The 17423-nt window shown below is 42.1% G+C and overlaps 2 protein-coding genes across 3 annotated transcripts; one reads left to right on the top strand and one right to left on the bottom strand.

The window, feature by feature from the left end:
* Positions 1 to 2205: 2205 nt before the first annotated feature.
* On the bottom strand, positions 2206 to 10322 carry LOC135488332 (CTP synthase 1-like). 2 transcript variants are annotated; one of them, XM_064772904.1, is made up of 11 exons: positions 10257 to 10322; positions 8581 to 8778; positions 8005 to 8175; positions 7591 to 7808; positions 7088 to 7410; positions 6337 to 6469; positions 6089 to 6177; positions 5799 to 5893; positions 5323 to 5529; positions 4845 to 4997; positions 2206 to 2943 (listed from the first exon to the last, which is right to left on the bottom strand). In XM_064772904.1, the coding sequence occupies exons 2-11, from the start codon at positions 8744 to 8746 to the stop codon at positions 2735 to 2737; spliced, it is 1764 nt and encodes a 587-aa protein (XP_064628974.1). In that variant the 5' UTR covers positions 8747 to 8778; positions 10257 to 10322; the 3' UTR covers positions 2206 to 2734. The 2 variants fall into 2 exon arrangements, with proteins under 2 accessions (XP_064628974.1, XP_064628975.1); XM_064772905.1 differs by lacking the exon at positions 10257 to 10322 and adding an exon at positions 10190 to 10250.
* A 2064-nt stretch (positions 10323 to 12386) lies between these two features.
* Positions 12387 to 15611, top strand: LOC135488410 (cystatin-B-like). Its single transcript, XM_064773015.1, has 3 exons — positions 12387 to 12755; positions 13176 to 13277; positions 14021 to 15611. Exons 1-3 carry the CDS (start codon positions 12687 to 12689, stop codon positions 14165 to 14167), a joined length of 318 nt encoding a protein of 105 aa, XP_064629085.1. The 5' UTR covers positions 12387 to 12686; the 3' UTR covers positions 14168 to 15611.
* Positions 15612 to 17423: the final 1812 nt, after the last annotated feature.

The raw sequence follows: 17423 nt of genomic DNA, 5'->3' as shown, positions 1-17423 counted from the left end.
TAAACAGCACTGACAAAAAACCAATAATGTGAGATAATTCAGCACACACCATGATAGAAGGACATAACTCAACTCATGAGATCCATTCATTTTATGAAAGGGGTATTCTAAAATACCTTGGTACCGTAAAGTCAACTTTTAAATGGAAAATGCATAAGCCTCGTTCTGAGAGCGGAGTGTTTTGGACACGCAACCAAGATGCTCTACCAAAGTTCCCTCGGGTTGCACTAAAATGTGGAAACCATGCACACGTCACGTCAATGGAATTTCAGCTCACTTCAGAAGTTTGAGGCTCTCAAAACACTGCTTCAAACACAAATCAGTCAAGGAAGCATCAACCACCCTAAGTTTTTTAATGAGCACTACACATATTTGCCGAGAAAAACGCTCCAAACAGCCCATTTGCGCGGATTTTAGCATCACTTGAGCGAGCCGATGCGGACTTCCTATGCGCGCTGTACAAAATGTACATGTCTCATTTTCTGTAACGTTGCCGTAACATAATGTAAACAACGGCGCTACTGGCGCTCCGGCCGGGCCAGCGATGGATGGAATTTGCCAAATTCGCACATATTCAAGTTACTTTCGTGGCCTATCTTTTTAAGTTTGAGGCATTTTAGAATAGAAACTGAACCCGAGGCGGAGGACCTTGGTTGAGTTACCAAGACACTCTCGGGTGGAGCTAAAATTTCGTCCAAACCCTCGCCTGTTGGCTCGGGTTTGGACTGTATTTTAGCTCCACCCTCGAGTGTCTTGGTAGGCTCGGGTTTGGACTGTATTTTAGCTCCACCCTCGAGTGTCTTGGTAACTCAACCAAGGTCCTCCGCCTCGGGTTCAATTCCTTAACCCTGTTCGAAATTAGTGGTCCAGGAAATATAAATGCAGTTATCCACAATGCCGTAGGGCAGTTATCATTCATAAGATACTGCTGAAACTCAGTATCTATAGAATTCTTATATCTGCCTGCTCAACGGCATTGTTTACTATTATTTATAATTAGTACATATTTACATAATTTTCAATTTTCAAATTCAATAACAAATTTCAAGTTGGCGTAGGTCTTTAACACAAGTAAAACATGAATTCATATTCATACCCGTTAGTGGTTATTTTACTATTACAACTAGGTAAAGATAATCTCATATGTAGTTAGGATGGCCATCGGCACCTTAATAGCATTCCGCGAAGTTCCTATTTATAGCTCACAAGGTCATTTGAATAAGATATTGTTGACGTTTTAGTCACGCGACAGTCGGACATCGACACTTATTTCTACGCATTTGAGCATATTTCAAAGTCAATTATCTTTGACCCTGCATTGTTTTTAGCATGAATGATACCATAGAGTCAGAGAGAGAAATATTCAGAACAATTATGTAGTATTTCCAACACTCGGACATGTGCCAGATTGAATCTAACTGCCCTAGTTAGAAAGCCTGAATCCATTACGAAACAGCATGTTTGTCCGACATTGCCTGTAATTCAGCGATGGGGAAATAGAGGTCAGCAGCTGCAGTGACCTCATCTTCGCGGAATGCTATTGCTTTTTGCCTCTATTTTTTATGTCTGACCGACAATGCCTGACATTGGTGCAGATAGAGACACCAGTCCTCATCCTACAAGACTGTCCCCTGCACCCGGATTTACAACAGAAATCTTTCTAAATAGTTGATCAGACAAACATAAAATTAGCCAACAGTAACCATGTACAACCTAAAATATGGTCGCAAATATTTATAGGTTTACATTTTGACAATCCAGTAGAAAAAACAAACATAAGATATTTACATAAGACTATTATGACAGGAAGAATTTTAACCTTTACATAACATTATCAGATTGAAGAATATGAGAATATTAACATTGCCAAGAATGAAATAATATTCTTGATATTGATATTAAATTATTTAAAGAAGTAAATGCATTCTATGTCTGCACTCCTGAAAAATATTGAGTTGAGAGGCGTGCGTGAACTAGGACATTAATAACAGACCGTAACATTCCCTATTTCAGACCATGGGCACGAGGAACTTTGATTTGTTGTGGAGTGTGCCAAATTGAACGACCTTTTTACAATGTCAGGTACAAGTAAACCCAGCATATCGGACTCTCATATACCAAATACTCGCATATGTGACTCGCTCTACCAAAACTAGGCGCTTGTCGCATCTGAACTCGACAGGTTGATACGGACTTGTTGTTCATTTCCCTATTGTAGACCTTTTGTGAAATCTATTACAAAGTGATTTGGTCACATTTCACAAAAGGTCTACAATAGGGAAATGAACACTAGATTTCACAGAAGGTCTACAATAGGGAAATGAACAACAAGTCCGTATCAACCTGTCAAGTTCAGATGCGACAAGCGCCTAGTTTTGGTAGAGCGGGTCACATATTACGGACCAGTCTTCCAAGTCACGATAGGAAGCAGGATTTTCATGTACATGAGGAAGTTTACAAGATTTTCATACAGGCAGAATTACATAATCCTCTGCTGTGGGTTAAGTGCCACGCAAACATAGGATTTTGATCACAGCGACCTGTGACAATAATTGCTGCGACGTGCAACAAAAAGATCTCGTTGATATTGATTGCTTGCGGATTCTTATTGCAGGCACATGCAATGGCCACCGCAGAAGAGTGATTATTGTCGCACATGATTATTATCGCAGGTCGCAGTGACAAAAATCACTTGTTTGGGCGCTATAGTTGATACTGTAAGCCTACAAACATTTTAGGCGTCAGCCTCCATCTGGTCGTCAGATGAGATATCCGAGTCAGAAGAACACAGGGCGCTCCGTGGAGATAACTTGCACTCTTTGGCGATGAAGTTTTCAAGTTTTCCGCACGATGCGAGAAGGAGTCCGAGATATGGCGGAGATGGTTTCAGGGGTCTGGATATGTATTCGGGATGATACTGTACTGCCACGAAGTATGGGTGTGCTGAAAAATAGAATTATGACGTTAGGAATGGATAATCAGGTCATGGACCATCCTGACTCTCGTGCGTTTGCGTCACCACCATCGAGCTTGGCTGAGTGATTTAGCGATCTCAAAACATTGCGGGTCAAGATGGTCGACGACAGGCTTTACCTTTAAAGGCGGCTCAAGTTTTGGTCTTCATTTTCTGAGTACCCCAGCAGAAATAAATTCAGCATGTAGTTGAATGAACGGAGTCGTTATCAAAAAAGAGAATAAATCAATTAAGCCAGTACGACTAAGAGACGTGACTTGACCTGATGCATGCAAGCAAATATAGCTACAGCGAACTCATCCATTATTGATAGGAGTTAAGAAATTGCAACTGAACATGGAAGGAAGTTTATTGCAAGTGAGTTGAGAAGTGACCAACTACCAACAAACCAATACAACCAACAGTATGGGTCAAAATGAGTGTAAAATAATCGAGTTCTGAGCTGGGATGAGCGTCTGCTCGGACATTGTAAAATAATCGAGTTCTGAGCTGGGATGAGCGTCTGCTCGGACATTTTCTACCCTAAAAATTGATAGTTAATGTAGGAGAAAACCGGAGCTAAGCAAATACCATGTCCAGATTACCTCTAAGTCTTAAACTAGCCAATGCGTATTCGGCTGCCAAATGTGGGTAAGGCTTGGACTGTGTTTAGAGTTACGAATTGTTAAAAACTGCTATTCGTTGGAAAGCTATTTTTAAAGTTATAGTTTGATGTCTTACACAGCGCTTTTCAATGGACAGGCCCTTGCTCAAAGCCCTTTGTCATCCCAGGGGTTTTGGGGGGGGATAGGGGAGGGGCAGTACTTTCTGATGGAACCATTTGTGTTATGAAGTCTACACTCCTGTCTACAATATATTTGGTACGCCACCTACAGTTTCTTCCACCTCGAACGTCGCACGGCCTATTATCGCCATATTTAGCCAACATCATATCCTGTTATACCAGATTTTTAATGAAAACAACACCATACATAAACGGTGACAATACGACTCCTGTGGCAGATTTAGGACGTGCGACGTTACTGAATCCAAAAGATTTACCTATCAAAAGATTAAACAACTTGGAGAAAATTTACAAAGGAAACGCAAGCTCCTAATCGGAGCTGCTGTCTGCCCCGAGTGATAATTTTTCCAAGTGTTTTTCTAGCAGACCGCAGCTGGCAAGGATTAGGCCATAGTACGGAGGCGAAGGTTTCAAGAATCGTGACAGGTACTCCGGATGGGCCTGAATGGCTACAAAGTATGGAAGGTCTGAAATAGTATGTTTTTAATTTAGTCGATCATTCGAGGGAAAGGTTGGCGGGTGACGATAGAAAAAAGCTCTGAGTAAACATTCTTTTTGGGTTTGTATCTGTACTCTTCAATTTCTTTTATGGTTTGTAAATTGTACCCAATATGCTCTTGGACAGAAACCCTTTGTCTTGGCAATTTCAGGCCAGTTGAAAGTATACAGAGTTGCACTGGCCTGGCCTCGAACCCACAACCTTCTCATCAAAAGTTGCATGCCCTTCCACAGTGCCACTATGCTTCCTATAACCTTTTGAAAATACAGCATGGTTCCAAAGAAAACTATTCACTGTTCTCCCATGACAGCAAAAGACTTTCACAAACAAATATCGAAGGCCGCACCAAATGAAAAATTCAAAGAAAACATTCAAAGCGCAGTAGCTTTTAGCAGCAAACCTCGTTGAAATACCAGCACAGTATGATTCTTACATTTTCATCTCGCCGACCTCATACTACAATGCCATGCAATGTAGTACATCGCATTAGGACGTCACGAGACAGGTATTTAAGTGGGTCCTCTTAGCGTGCCTAAAGACCAACCAGATTGACACACTGTTCCTCGTTGCTAAATGGTCATACAAACCTGGGATTTCCATGATTTCCATTCTTTCCCCTTCGATATCCTGCCCAGCAAATTTCATGCCTTTGTCTTCCAACTGTTTGATGATATCCGGGTTAACTTCATATCGGTGACGATGGCGCTCCTCAATATAGTCCGGGTTGCCATAAAGAAGCCCTGAGAGATTAACCATAAAAATTGTATAACTGACATGCGAGAAGAATTTAACTGGCAGACGTTCTGTTTTGTTGAAACTTTAAAGTATATGGGTTAGGTGACTTGCTCAAGGACATCGAGACGAAACACTAAAGAGTGATGATCTAAACATGAAGACTTGAGTCAGCTGGAATATTACCTTCTTGAAACCAAGACCAAGAAATCAGATCTCCACAAATACATGTTTTTTTCCAGGTTTAGGGTAATTGATAGTTTTTGACAACTGCTCCTTTTAATGACGCCAACGAAGCCTCAGACGTGGAAAGAATCATACACAAAGACTTACTGAGTTTGGATTTGATTTCAGGTTTGAAGATGGTCTTGCGGAGACCAAGCCTCATCGTCCCCCCGAGATTGCCAGGATTGTGTTCAGGCATCTCTATCACAACGGGATGTTCGGTTTTTGGGTTGAATTCAGTGGAATGGGCATCAGTCCAGTTCAGTTCATTGCGGGCAAACTCGATCACAGCACACTGCAGGCCAAGACACACCCCTGTAAGAAAAGAACGGATAATCATTGGTGTTCAGCGATTGGGTTTTCTGTTAGCCAGGCCACAGACCATGTGGGCTGTCGAGATTATAAGTGGGGCGAGCCAGATCAACTGTATTCTGCATTTAGTCTTATGTCACCGAGGACATGACTTCTATAGTTGAGAACAATTTCAGCCAAATCATTCTCTGTTTTGGTGAGGTTAATTGACACATCCTCAAACGGCCATTTGAAATGTGTTTATATATGATGAAGAAAGAATGTTTGCTCACCTAGAAATGGCTTTCCGTTCTTCCGGGCGTGATTTATAGCCATTATTTTACCCTCTGTGCCTCGACTGCCAAAACCACCAGGAACTAAAATTCCACTGGAAGAGAGCAACAAATGAATATTAATATACTATATGAATCTACCACCGACAAAATGTATACCACTTACCCCAAACAATGGAACTACATGAGGCTGTTGAAAGGGAGTGATAGTGTACAATTGTACCTAGACTTAAAATACCAGGCTGAAATACTTGAATAAACGTTTTGAAATACAAGAATTTTCTACTTACTTGCTACTACACAACTGTTGCCAAGCCTCGTGATATCGGACCGGATCTTCCTTCTGTGTCGTCACCTCTAGATCTGCAGCTTCTATACACTGAATGGATAAAACAGTGGAATGAATAGAGGAACATCTGAGCTCTCGGGTAGGAAAATAAAATTTTCAAATTTTTGACCAAGGGGAGTAGGCCTTTTATCTTTGTACTAACTCTCACGATCTTGATCCAAAGGCCATGAAAAGAAGATGAAAACATACCTTGAGATTCAAGCGATGATTACACGCAAGGGCGGCGTGTTTGAGAGCTTTTATAACGGACGCGTAGGCATCCTCCAGTTTTGTGTATTTTCCAACCAGGGCAATTGTCACTTCTTTCAACATGCGGTCATATCTGGAAAACAAGGAAAAGATATTTCTCGTCTTATCTGAGTTTCAAAGTCGCTTTTTAACAAAGTGTGGAGTTAATCTTCTGATTTGTGAGGGCCCAGGGATCTTCTTCTTCTTCTTCTTCTTCAACGTTCGCTCTGCACTTGGAGGGGTCATTCTCCTAGGAGTAATGCTCCTCCAAGGCGGGATGAGCGTATCCTGCGTGCCACTACGGTTAGGCGCCAATTGGGTTTATTGGCCTAGTGGTCCGACTTTGGCGAGAGAGATAGAGTCCACGCAAGCTACTCATGTTTCTCACTTGGTGGGGTCTTAGCTTGCCCTGGCATAGACACCAGGTACAAGGAACCTCGGTTTTGAGTCTCATTCGAAGGACTGTGAAGAGCCAGGAATTTTAGTTCCTTGAAAGCCACTCCGGTTCATCCAGACATACGATCCTGGGTTCTCCCCGGGATCGAACCCGGGCCCTATTGCGTGGTGGCCAGCAGTGTAAACCACTAGGCCATGAGGCTCCCTGGCCCAGGGATCCCTTTGACACATTTAGAATTGACGCAAAACTGCTCAGCCAGTGACCATGGGCAAGTCACTTTAAATTCTTCAAGAATAATTAGAAACGTTTTCTCACCTGTCGGCCAAGTCTCGCCACTTGGCCAAGAATTTCCTTGGTTTCGCACTAGCCGAGCATTTTAAGTGTAACCGCTCGGTCAAGTAATCGACAACGTTCTGTTCCTCGAGCATAAGTGGCACACGATAAATAGACGATACATCATGGACACCGATGACCTGGCCCGGCTCGACGTGACAAAACATGGAAATCTTTTCCTTAACATTCTGCTGGAGTGCCGACTGGCTGCGGCACATGATGAGATCTGGCGCAATGCCGAGGCCACGGAGTTCCCGCACGCTGTTCTGAGTCGGTTTAGTTTTTTGTTCACCAGTGGTTTTAGGCTGGAAAGGAAGAGTCGAACTTCATAAGACCTGGTCTATGAAACAAAAGATTTGTAATAATTGGGCGTCTGAATGTCGTTGTGTCTTGATGGTCAAACACATTCAGAAAACCTACAATGTTTTGGTTATCCTGACAGACGAAAATATATTATCCAGGGAGTTTATTTTTCCCTTTCTCACCTCTGGGATCAAGCTCACATGCAGAGAACAGAAATTCTCCCGTTTCACTCTGAACTGGAACTGTCGGAACGCCTCGACAAACGGCATGCCTTCAATGTCGCCGATTGTCCCGCCGAGTTCTATCACGCACACATCCGGCTCTTTTAGGTCACCATCAACGGGAATCTTGGCGACATTTTCCACCCATTCTTGGATGGCATCAGTTATGTGAGGCACAACTGTAAACAGAGAGAAACAAACTGGAGGGCAACGTCGCTATATTCTTTTCATTTTCTTTTTTGTCGGCTCTTAAAGTGTACCAGTAAAACACCATACTCTGAATCCAAAGAAAAATATTACCACCATCTCAAGTTTCACCAGTGAAAGCTATGAGTCTTAGAAGTATTTGGATGCTGTACATCGACGCCAACCTACCTTGTACTGTTTTACCCAAGTAGTCTCCCTTCCTTTCCCTCGCAATGACCTGCTGGTATATCTTGCCTGTTGTGATGTTGTTATCGCGGTGGAGCTTCACGTCAAGGAAGCGCTCGTAGTTGCCAAGGTCAAGGTCAACCTCTCCGCCATCATCAAGGACAAACACTTCACCTGACAATCCAATTTATTTTGAAAATGAGACAACCATGATTTTTATTTTGAACATTGGGTTCTCGTAATGCTAAGTGACAGATGGCATTTCATATCAAGGTTAATTCACTGGGTTTATCTCTAAGCTCTAAAATAAGTTTTTAATCACATTTTTTTCTTCTTTAGGACTCCTAGATCTAGTCCTATGAAAAGTTTTATTCCCATATTCTTGACAGCATAGAGGGACACAACTTATCTTTTTGCCCTCTGTGCTGTATGTTGCTCAGGACAAATAATGGACTTCGAATACAATCTTAGAGAATTCTCAAGTTACCAAGGACTTTTTGGCCTAGGACATCATTCATAGAGCCCAAGATACAAACTGGACCTACATCTTATCTCATTCAGGAAACAGGCCATACCTACCGTGTTCATAGGGAGAGAAGGTCCCGGCATCAATGTTGATGTATGGATCAATCTTTATTGATGTGACTCGCACGCCGCATGATTTGAGGACTGTACCAATACTACTGGCGATGACACCCTTTCCGATTCCACTAATGACACCCCCTGTTACAAGGATGTACTTCATGGCTGTGCGTAACGCCAGACTGCTCAGCTACTCTATAAACAAAAGAAGAAAAAATAATGAGATACAGTACTAAATGGGTGTCGAAGTCAAGTGCAGTTTAGCCTAGGGCAATTCACAATCAATGTCACCAAAGGCCCAAACTGGCCGGGGCTAACCAATCTAACCAATTTCTGAAACCAAAATTTACCTGAAGTATCCTGAAAATCAAGCCGAAAAGCCTAAAACTCCTTTAAGAAACTCTGAAAAGCCACTCTATGTTATAGGAGACAAACGGGAACAGAAGTTGAGAGTAAATGAAAGCTTAGATCAGAAACTGAAACTCGGTAGAATCTGGGGACTTCCATTTAAAACAAAGTTGTTGCAAAATGTTAAGAAAGAAATCTTTTTGGGACGGCAGCCAAAATTGGGGTGAGCATTGACAAGAAACATTATCTGCCCTAACCCACTGCGTCAGTGACCTTTTGGACTTCGTTCCAGCCACACAGGACTTACCCAACACAAAACCCAAACAAACTTGTTCAATCTTATCAATTATTTTATGTTCCATTAGATTACACTGTACAATGGTTCTGAAAATCATGAGGTTTTGTCTGGCGTCTTCGACTGCAAAGACATTGTGTAAAGATCCGTTTACTTTTCCATACCCTGGCCTCGGCCTCGGGTCAGGTGGATCCTTTCTGTTTCCATGGTATGCTAAATTCTTCAAACTGTCTATTCCAAGTCCATTTCATCTGTCTGGCAAAATGAAAAACTTGCATGCAATAAAAATATCGAACTGAGTACGGGTACGGCAGCCGTATCCCCAATATGAAATTGAATTAAATGCCGAATTTTCATCGTTTACTGAACTTGAAAAGGCAAAAAGAATATATGAAGATGTAAACTTTTGCAAGATGTATACTCGGAGGTCTCGAACGATCGAGAAGTGCCTGAAACGGACGCCGAAGCGGCACTTTAATCCACAACTGCAGTTTGGCGAGCTGCCGTACGAATAGCCAAAAAATGTCTGCCGTACTATAAAAACCTAAACGGCAGTGACGTAACCGGAGGTGAATGCTTTTGCGCATGCTCAGATCACTGCCGTACGAATAGCCAAAAAATGTTCAGATACGGCTGCCGTACCCGTATCCTCGGCCTAAAAATATCGTGGAAGACTAAGACAAGTATCATCATGATATATAAAAACAATACAATCATAACAATGTGAATGCGATATGAGATTGTGCAAGAGCGCAATGTGGTCTGTTCATGCATGTCATGGTTGTACATAGTATACACGATTATGGTATAGGCCTACACGTAGACCATGTGGCATGCATTCAGTGTCACCGCAGGCGCAGCAAATGAATGGACTTTTAGAAACATACATTTTGCACATCACAAGTTTAGCTTTCTTTTTACAACAAAGCACAGGTTTTCATTGAGATTACAGTGGACTTATACCTCAATCTTACTGAATTGACAACACGCGATTCAGATAGATAATCGATGAGATATAATGAGATAATACCTCAGTTAACAAAAAAAGTGATGAGCTTGGAAAATTTTCCGCGAAAACCGACCATGTGAATTGGTGGAAAATACAAACTTGCCCCAGTACCGAAGCAAGGAACGAAATCAGCGCCTCTAGGTCTCACTAACCGGTGCGGAGGCCAGGCCTACCTGCCTCCAAAAATGACGCGACGTCATTTCATGCATACCCCTGTTCCAGCGGCTGTAGACTTAGCAGTATCTTACTTTCACAAAAACCTATACATTTCTGAATAGCTTGTCTCTTGTAGAATACATCTGGCAAAGTTTCAACGTCGTCTAGACATACAGTCATGAATAGGCTTTGTTACATCCTCGATGTGATTCTTACACGTATATTACATGAGGGATGTCGTAGTTCGTCAACAGATGACGCCACTGGCATTAGTTCATAACGCGGGAAATACGAATGCGCACACGTGTGGACTGACACTGACCCCCTCTGCTCAGAACCACTTCTGAAAACTTTTAACCAATCAGAAGTTGCAACTACTGCAGCGCCATCTCCAGACAAAATGACAGAACAATTTATAGCTGTAAAACCGAAGACGTTTCGGCTGTCCTCTCAATGGAGTCCTTGCGTGGATTAAAAGATGGGTCGGGGATGGAATCGGTTACACAGCATGCTCTGTAACAACCCAGAAGTATTAAGGTAGCATGAAGGGGTGGGCGTTTGTGGTTTCTGTGTGTGAGGGGTATAGTGGTGTTTGTTGACTGTGCTTTAAGAGAGACTGGGCATGATGCCAGTCTCTTTTTGTGCCAAACCATCCAATAGATTCTTTATCATCCATTTATTATGTTTTCATCATAATTCTTTTGTATTTCTGATGCAAGCATATAATGCTCCAGCATCATACTTGTTTTTCACAAGATGTGTGAACTCATACGCTTCTGGGTTCAAATGTTACCCGACTACAATGTTTTAGCAATTTCCCGCGCCGTTTAATTTCCCGGTAATGCGTGTCGCCGTCTGAGAAAAATTGCGCAGTCGACTTGCCAATACGAGGAGTTTAATGGTAATTAACTTGCAAAACACAACGGAATCTAGGGAATTCAAGGTTCTATAGGCGCACGCTCGTACGGGGGGGGGGGGAAGGGGGGATATGAGGCAATACGTACAAGGTGCATACAGGGGGAGGGGGGTCTCAAAATTGGCATTTTCGTGCGTACATACTTAATGGACGCTCCCTTAGCTTCTTTGAAGTAGAGACAAGACCACTAATGAATATTCATAGCCGGTTGGAGGGTCGAGGCCTATCAATTAGACGAGTGCATGTTTTTTACTCTCAAGTACATATTTGGAGAGGTATTGAAAAAATATTTGCTGTGGCAAGTCTACAGATATAAAGAAATTATTTGATGAAAAAATTCTAATTTTGCTAATTGGGTAATAGGGGGCGTGTTTTGAGTTTTTTCTGCCAGTTGGCTGAAAAGAGTGGAAATATCAAAGTCTGTCTAATTTGTCGATTATAAAAAAATTTCCGTGGTCAATCACCATTTTATTTTTCACCATTTACTTGCCCGACTGTCCGGAATAACATAATCTAAATTTCAGATTCACAACACCACGCGTTCTTTGATGCGTCGCGGTCAAACATTGACAATTTAACTGCTAAACGGCTTAAAAAATCAATTGTGGTCTTGTCTCAGTATTTTTTTCTTTTATCGTCTTAAGTTGCTAGTTTTTCCTAAAACAGATTCTTTCAATGAAAACTGGTAGAAAAAAGTTGTGAACTTACTGGATACACACACATCATGTGTTAAACCAGAGTAGCGCTTCGCAGAAAGAATTTATGGAATGGAATAAATGAAACGACCATTGCCAGGGGCCAGGTTAAGTTAGGAATTTTTATCCTGGTTAAAAAACATTCTACCTGTATAGTATACAGGTCAAACCAAAGTCGGTATGAAATGTGATGTAACATTGCTTGGAGTACCTACCATAAAAATATCATCGAAAACAGGTCACTAATACATGTAATAAGCGAGATATTTTTTTCGGTTTTTGACCTCCCGCAAGAAGAAGGACGTCACATGACATACATGTGATCAAATAGTTGATACATACTAGATTTACAAAGTGCAAATCGACGGCTGCGGCCAACTAAGAAATCCCGGGAAACGGCTCACTCACCCGAGTCATTCTCTCACAAAAACAACTTTAAACTTACTAACTAAAGGTATTAGGTGTGTGACTCTTATGTTAATAAAACAACTGAGGAGAGGAAATGCAGTAGGGAACTAATAAGAACGATAACAATCTTGATCATCTATTTCTGAATCGTACGGCCTTCGTCGAATCAGGAACGACGCGTCAACAAGTCTTGTGATTTCGTGATCTGTGCCAAATCAAAATCCTCCGCTTTTTCTTCTTGTTTTTGGCGGTTTATTTCCATTAAAAGTAGTAGAAATGATGAAGTGTGGCGGAACTGGTGAACAGCATGCTGCTGGAGAAGAGGAATGTAAAATAGTAGCAGAGGTACAGTCAAAAACATTATTTTTCTGTTGGTGAAGTGTGTGGTAAAAATGAGTGAAGAAAGTGAAGTGGTCATGGGACCCGGAAGCGCTAGATCGCCGAAGACACCAAGGCCTAAGACCACTGAAGATGGTGCAGGTGCAGGAGTGCGAGTATTCCCTTGTTCCGTGAACATGTGAGTGTGCGCATTTGTTGTGTTTGGGCCCTGGTTCGTCTTTGTCAAAAAGGTCCATGCTCACACTCGGTCCTCGGCCCACTTGGACATGACACGCCCGGCTGCCATTTTCCCCTTCATGCTCCTGGGGGAATAAATGGACTCGAGATAAGCGGGCCGGGTTTGCAATAAATCAACGCAGACAAGGTTTATTGTCGAGGTTGGTTGGTTGGTTGTACATACATGAACCTATGGCTTCATCATTTCAGCTCAAGGGAGATGTTGAGAAAAGAACGGGAAAATCCTATAGCACATTTGAAGCTGTGGCTGTGAAGACACAAGTTGTAGCAGGAACAAACTATTTCATCAAGGTCAGTTGAGTGCACGGTACTTTAAAACCCTCTATTGAGTCTTTATACCTACAAATTATTATGGACCAGGACGATGAAAACTTCCTTATTTTTTCTGGCAGGAAAAATTAGTTACACTTGTTGTTGATGACTAAAGAGTGTTTTTATGTGACATCATCACCTGCCATGCTGGAGGAACAGACAAAAGAAAGTTTGCTCAAATGTCCATGATTCAGTTAAGTCAGGCAATCACTGTTCTGCCCTCCAACATGGTTGACCTAAAAGAACACTCTATTAAGACAAACTGGAAGCCTGTTTGGAAGATATCAACAGCAACCTCTTCATGGACCTCCCACTTCTGAGTTGAGGCAAACCACCTCTTTGAGTAAATCTCGATTCAGACTGGGGCCACCTCTTAACAAGGCCATAGTACATCAAACTTGCGACTTCCTCCAATGGCCAGGCATCAGCATGGGTGTCTTAGCATAGCCTTGCTACAGTGACAAAGCTGTGAGGTGGATGTATAGTCCATTCATGGGTCTAGCCTAAAAGTGGAGTCGGTCAGTGTGAGGCTGCATTAGCCTGGAGAGGTGGTTGGCCTTAAGATTCTCAGCGAGGTTGCTACTAGTGCTAATGCTTGGAATCTGGATGAATTTGGAGAAAAATCAACCCAGATCGAGGGAAATTTGGATTACTCTTATGATAGTTCTTTTTTGAGGACGTACATGTACATTGATGTTGTTTTTCCTTGTCTCACACTACAGGTGCGCGTTGGCGATGGTGACTACATCCATTTGAGGGTTTTCAAACCTCTTCCATACACAGATGAACCCATTCAACTCATTGGCGTGCAGGAAGGCAAGTCCGAGTCCGACCCAATCGACTACTTCCAGGAAGAGAACAAGGCTTGAAGGATACTTCATCCATCTTCAGCTGTAAACCAAAAAATTTTTGCAGGCACTTTATATCATGGATTTTACAAATGACAGAGATTTGCGAAATTTGTTTCGCCTCAAAACGCTGAAAGGAACTTCGTAATCCAACAAAGAAACCCAGGAATTTTTGATTTTTTAAAGAAAGTTTTGTGACTCACATAGATAAAGGGGCGTAAATATTTGGATGTTTACAGTATTCATTCGTGGACCAATATGTCATTATAATGAAAATTATCCTCGTAGCCCTCTTCAGGGAATAGATACTTAGATGCATGTGAACTGTAATCTGGAGCTAGAATTGGGAAATACATTTTCAAAAACATTTTCTACTGATATCTGTTCTAAACTTTATAGCATTGCAATAGGTTTCGTGAACTCATCTTTTAAGTTTAAAAGTTTATAAAGGGCTTTCAGCCATAGTTGTTTCGTAGTATAGTGCGTGGAGCCTTCAATTTGGGGGGGGGGTTAAAAAATGTGTGTTTTACTGGTCATTTGCCACTTTCCACTAGTTGAGAGGGAGGGTTATTTCTGGTATTTTGATTGACTGCAAATCTTTGGATTTGTTTCAGTGGTAGCTATTGGCATAAAAAACACATAATTGGTTCCCTTTAAAATACTACACTGTGTCCTCAGAATTACACGTCCTTTTACAGGAGAGCGTTCATAGATTTGTCTTGAAGGATCGGATCATATACATTTTGTACACTTTTGCATTTCATCATGGGTAAAATGTTAAATATGAATGATTTGTTAAATATGAATGATTTGTTAAATATGCATGATTTCAATTGATGCAGAGGTTTTCACTGCCAAACCAGATTTCTCTACTGTCCGTTTTGTCTGGTGGCCCGCCAGGCTATAAAATGTGAAATTTATCATCACGACAGACCATAATCTTTGAAGCAGAAGTGATTTAAGGAATTGATACCGAACTAAAGGTTTTAGTTGTCTCGGCCTCGGTTTTTACCAACAATTTAACTGTTGCAGTTTTGGTGAGACTTTCAATACCAATAGTGAAGTATCAATTTTTATTCTACAACACCTCAATTTGCAATGCATAATCTGATTTCAAATGCTTTTTAAATGCTTCCATATTTTGCACCAACCCAAGCGATTTTGGTTGTTTAACCATAACCGCTGAATTCAAAACAAGGCTTCGTAGGCGCATAGTGCATTTACACAACAAGAATTTTCTATTAAAAAAGTCATCAATGTCTGATGGTCAGGTTGATATCTACAAAATTATCGACGTCGGGACGACATCATGTTGACGCTGGTCGATCTTGCAAGATGTCAGCCCGACATTCGCATATTTTAATACCTGTGTAATATTTTGTCTGTCCATGGAGATGTACTTCATCTTAATATTTAATGATCTACAATGAATAAATAAATTCTTGTGAATAATATAATGAATACAGATTGTTTCTTTGTCATTCTGTCTGATATTTACGATGGATGCAAAACTGTGTCAAAATGACTACTATGCTGCAGAGTTCAGGATTTCCCATTACGAATACCTACAATTTTAATCGCAAGTTACAATGATTGTTTGCTTGCGGTGTAGTCATCGGAGGGGAATCTGCGGTGAGAGTCGTGATTGCTGGGATTTGTGATCAATATAAAAGCCAGCGATTACCACTAACAAAGAGATCTTTTTGTTGCACTTGGCGGCGATTATAATTGAAACCGCTTGTTTACGCGGTGTTTGAGGGATACAGCAGATTAAGCCAAAGGCACTTCTGCATTATGTGAAAGAGACCACTCTTCCAACAGTGACCAGGTCGCCATTTTAGACCCACTTTTCATGGAGGGCACAAGGTACGCTTGCCAAAGTGTCCTGGGAATGAAAATCAGACCTGGTCGTGGACAAGCTGGCTATGATAAGGGTATGGCTGTTGAAACTAAGCAAATGACAAGGTCTTGTGAAAATCCAGCAAAAGGTGTGGTGGTGAAAGTGTCCTTGATGTGAAGTCTTGGCCATTTTAATGTCTTGTGAATGTCCTTCGGCATGAAGACCCGGTCAAGCCAATGATGTGACGAAAAGATATGGTTGTGAATGTGTCCTCTAAATAAAATACAGCCCAAAACGTGGTGTGGTTGTGACAGTGTCCTCAACAGTGTCCTCAACAGTCCATCTGGCAGTGATCAGGCCTGGCTGTGAAAGTGTCCTTGGCATGAAAGTCTGGCAATGACAAGGTTTGGTTGCGAAAGCGAACTTGGTATATATGAAAGCCGAGCAATGGACGAGGCGTAGTTGCAATCCCTAGCCAAGGACACTTTTACAAGGCCTGGTTGTGAAAGCGTCCTTGCCAAGTTAATGAAGTGCGAATAATGAAAACCGGGCAATGACCTGGTTGTAGAAGTGTCCTTCGTCTGAAAGCCCGATAATGGAAAGGCTTAGTGAGCGTCATTGGTATAAATGCCGGTGTGCAAGGGATAGTAGTCCTAGGGCCGATAGTCCGTGTAACAATAGCCCGCATTGCTCAATGTTGGTTAGGGTTAGCGGTACAATAATTGATCAAATACAATGTTACCGGACTATTACCCCAGGGGGACTATATCCGCTGTCACACCGGGCCTAGTTTTGAAAGTGCCCTCATTCCCGTATAGTGGGGCGACAGGACGAGGCCGGTCCACCGCACCCCGTGGTGTGCTTGGCAAGAGCAGTGCAAGCTTGCAGAGGATTTCTGGTCGACCGAGGTTTCGTCGCCATGTGGCCAATTTCGAGGAGACCTCACTAGCATTAAATTTCGACTGGTCATGACCGTAATCATGACAGAGTTGGGGAGAGGGGTGTTGGTCGTTCTTATTTCACCCATGCACGTTTCATGACTTGCGGGTCAATTGGAACCCCAAATCCACAACAATTAACATACGAGGTTCATAGTTCAGAAACCGCTTTAATTTCGATACATCGCGGAGATGGACCCTCAATGTGACGCATTGCTCAGCTTCCCGGCAGACAACGCGGGTATGAGCGGGGTGCGGCTGCGGGAAGCAATACCGCTGGAAGTTCAGCATCTGGATTGCACAAATTCGCGTCGTCTGTCCAGGGCCAAGACACGGTTTTCGAATGTGATGGCGTTCGCAGCTCTCCACTCAGGACGCAGTGGACCGGCCTAGTCCCTCACAATGAGTCAATATCAATATGACTTTTCTTGAAGGTTTAAATTCCGTTTTGACATATATGGAAATGAGCAGATTTCAAACATGAAAATGCGACTTGGCC

The sequence above is a fragment of the Lineus longissimus genome, chromosome 5 (assembly GCF_910592395.1).
Source record: "Lineus longissimus chromosome 5, tnLinLong1.2, whole genome shotgun sequence".
Classification (NCBI taxonomy): Eukaryota; Metazoa; Nemertea; class Pilidiophora; order Heteronemertea; family Lineidae; genus Lineus; species Lineus longissimus.
Note: the sequence above shows the minus strand (reverse complement) of the source record. Positions and strands in the feature narration are given on the sequence as shown.

Bases quoted from the DNA above. Each gene is read 5' to 3' on its own strand.
- LOC135488332 (XM_064772904.1), bottom strand. From the start codon at position 8,746: ATGAAGTACATCCTTGTAACAGGGGGTGTCATTAGTGGAATCGGAAAG. The intron at 4,998-5,322 runs GTAAGTCTTTGT...TTAATCTCTCAG, and splicing joins TGAAATCAAATCCAAACTCA to GGCTTCTTTATGGCAACCCG. The intron at 2,944-4,844 runs GTTTGTATGACC...TCTATTTTTCAG, and splicing joins GGAAATCATGGAAATCCCAG to CACACCCATACTTCGTGGCA.
- LOC135488410 (XM_064773015.1), top strand. From the start codon at position 12,687: ATGATGAAGTGTGGCGGAACTGGTGAACAGCATGCTGCTGGAGAAGAG. The intron at 12,756-13,175 runs GTACAGTCAAAA...TCATCATTTCAG, and splicing joins AATGTAAAATAGTAGCAGAG to CTCAAGGGAGATGTTGAGAA. The intron at 13,278-14,020 runs GTCAGTTGAGTG...CTCACACTACAG, and splicing joins GAACAAACTATTTCATCAAG to GTGCGCGTTGGCGATGGTGA.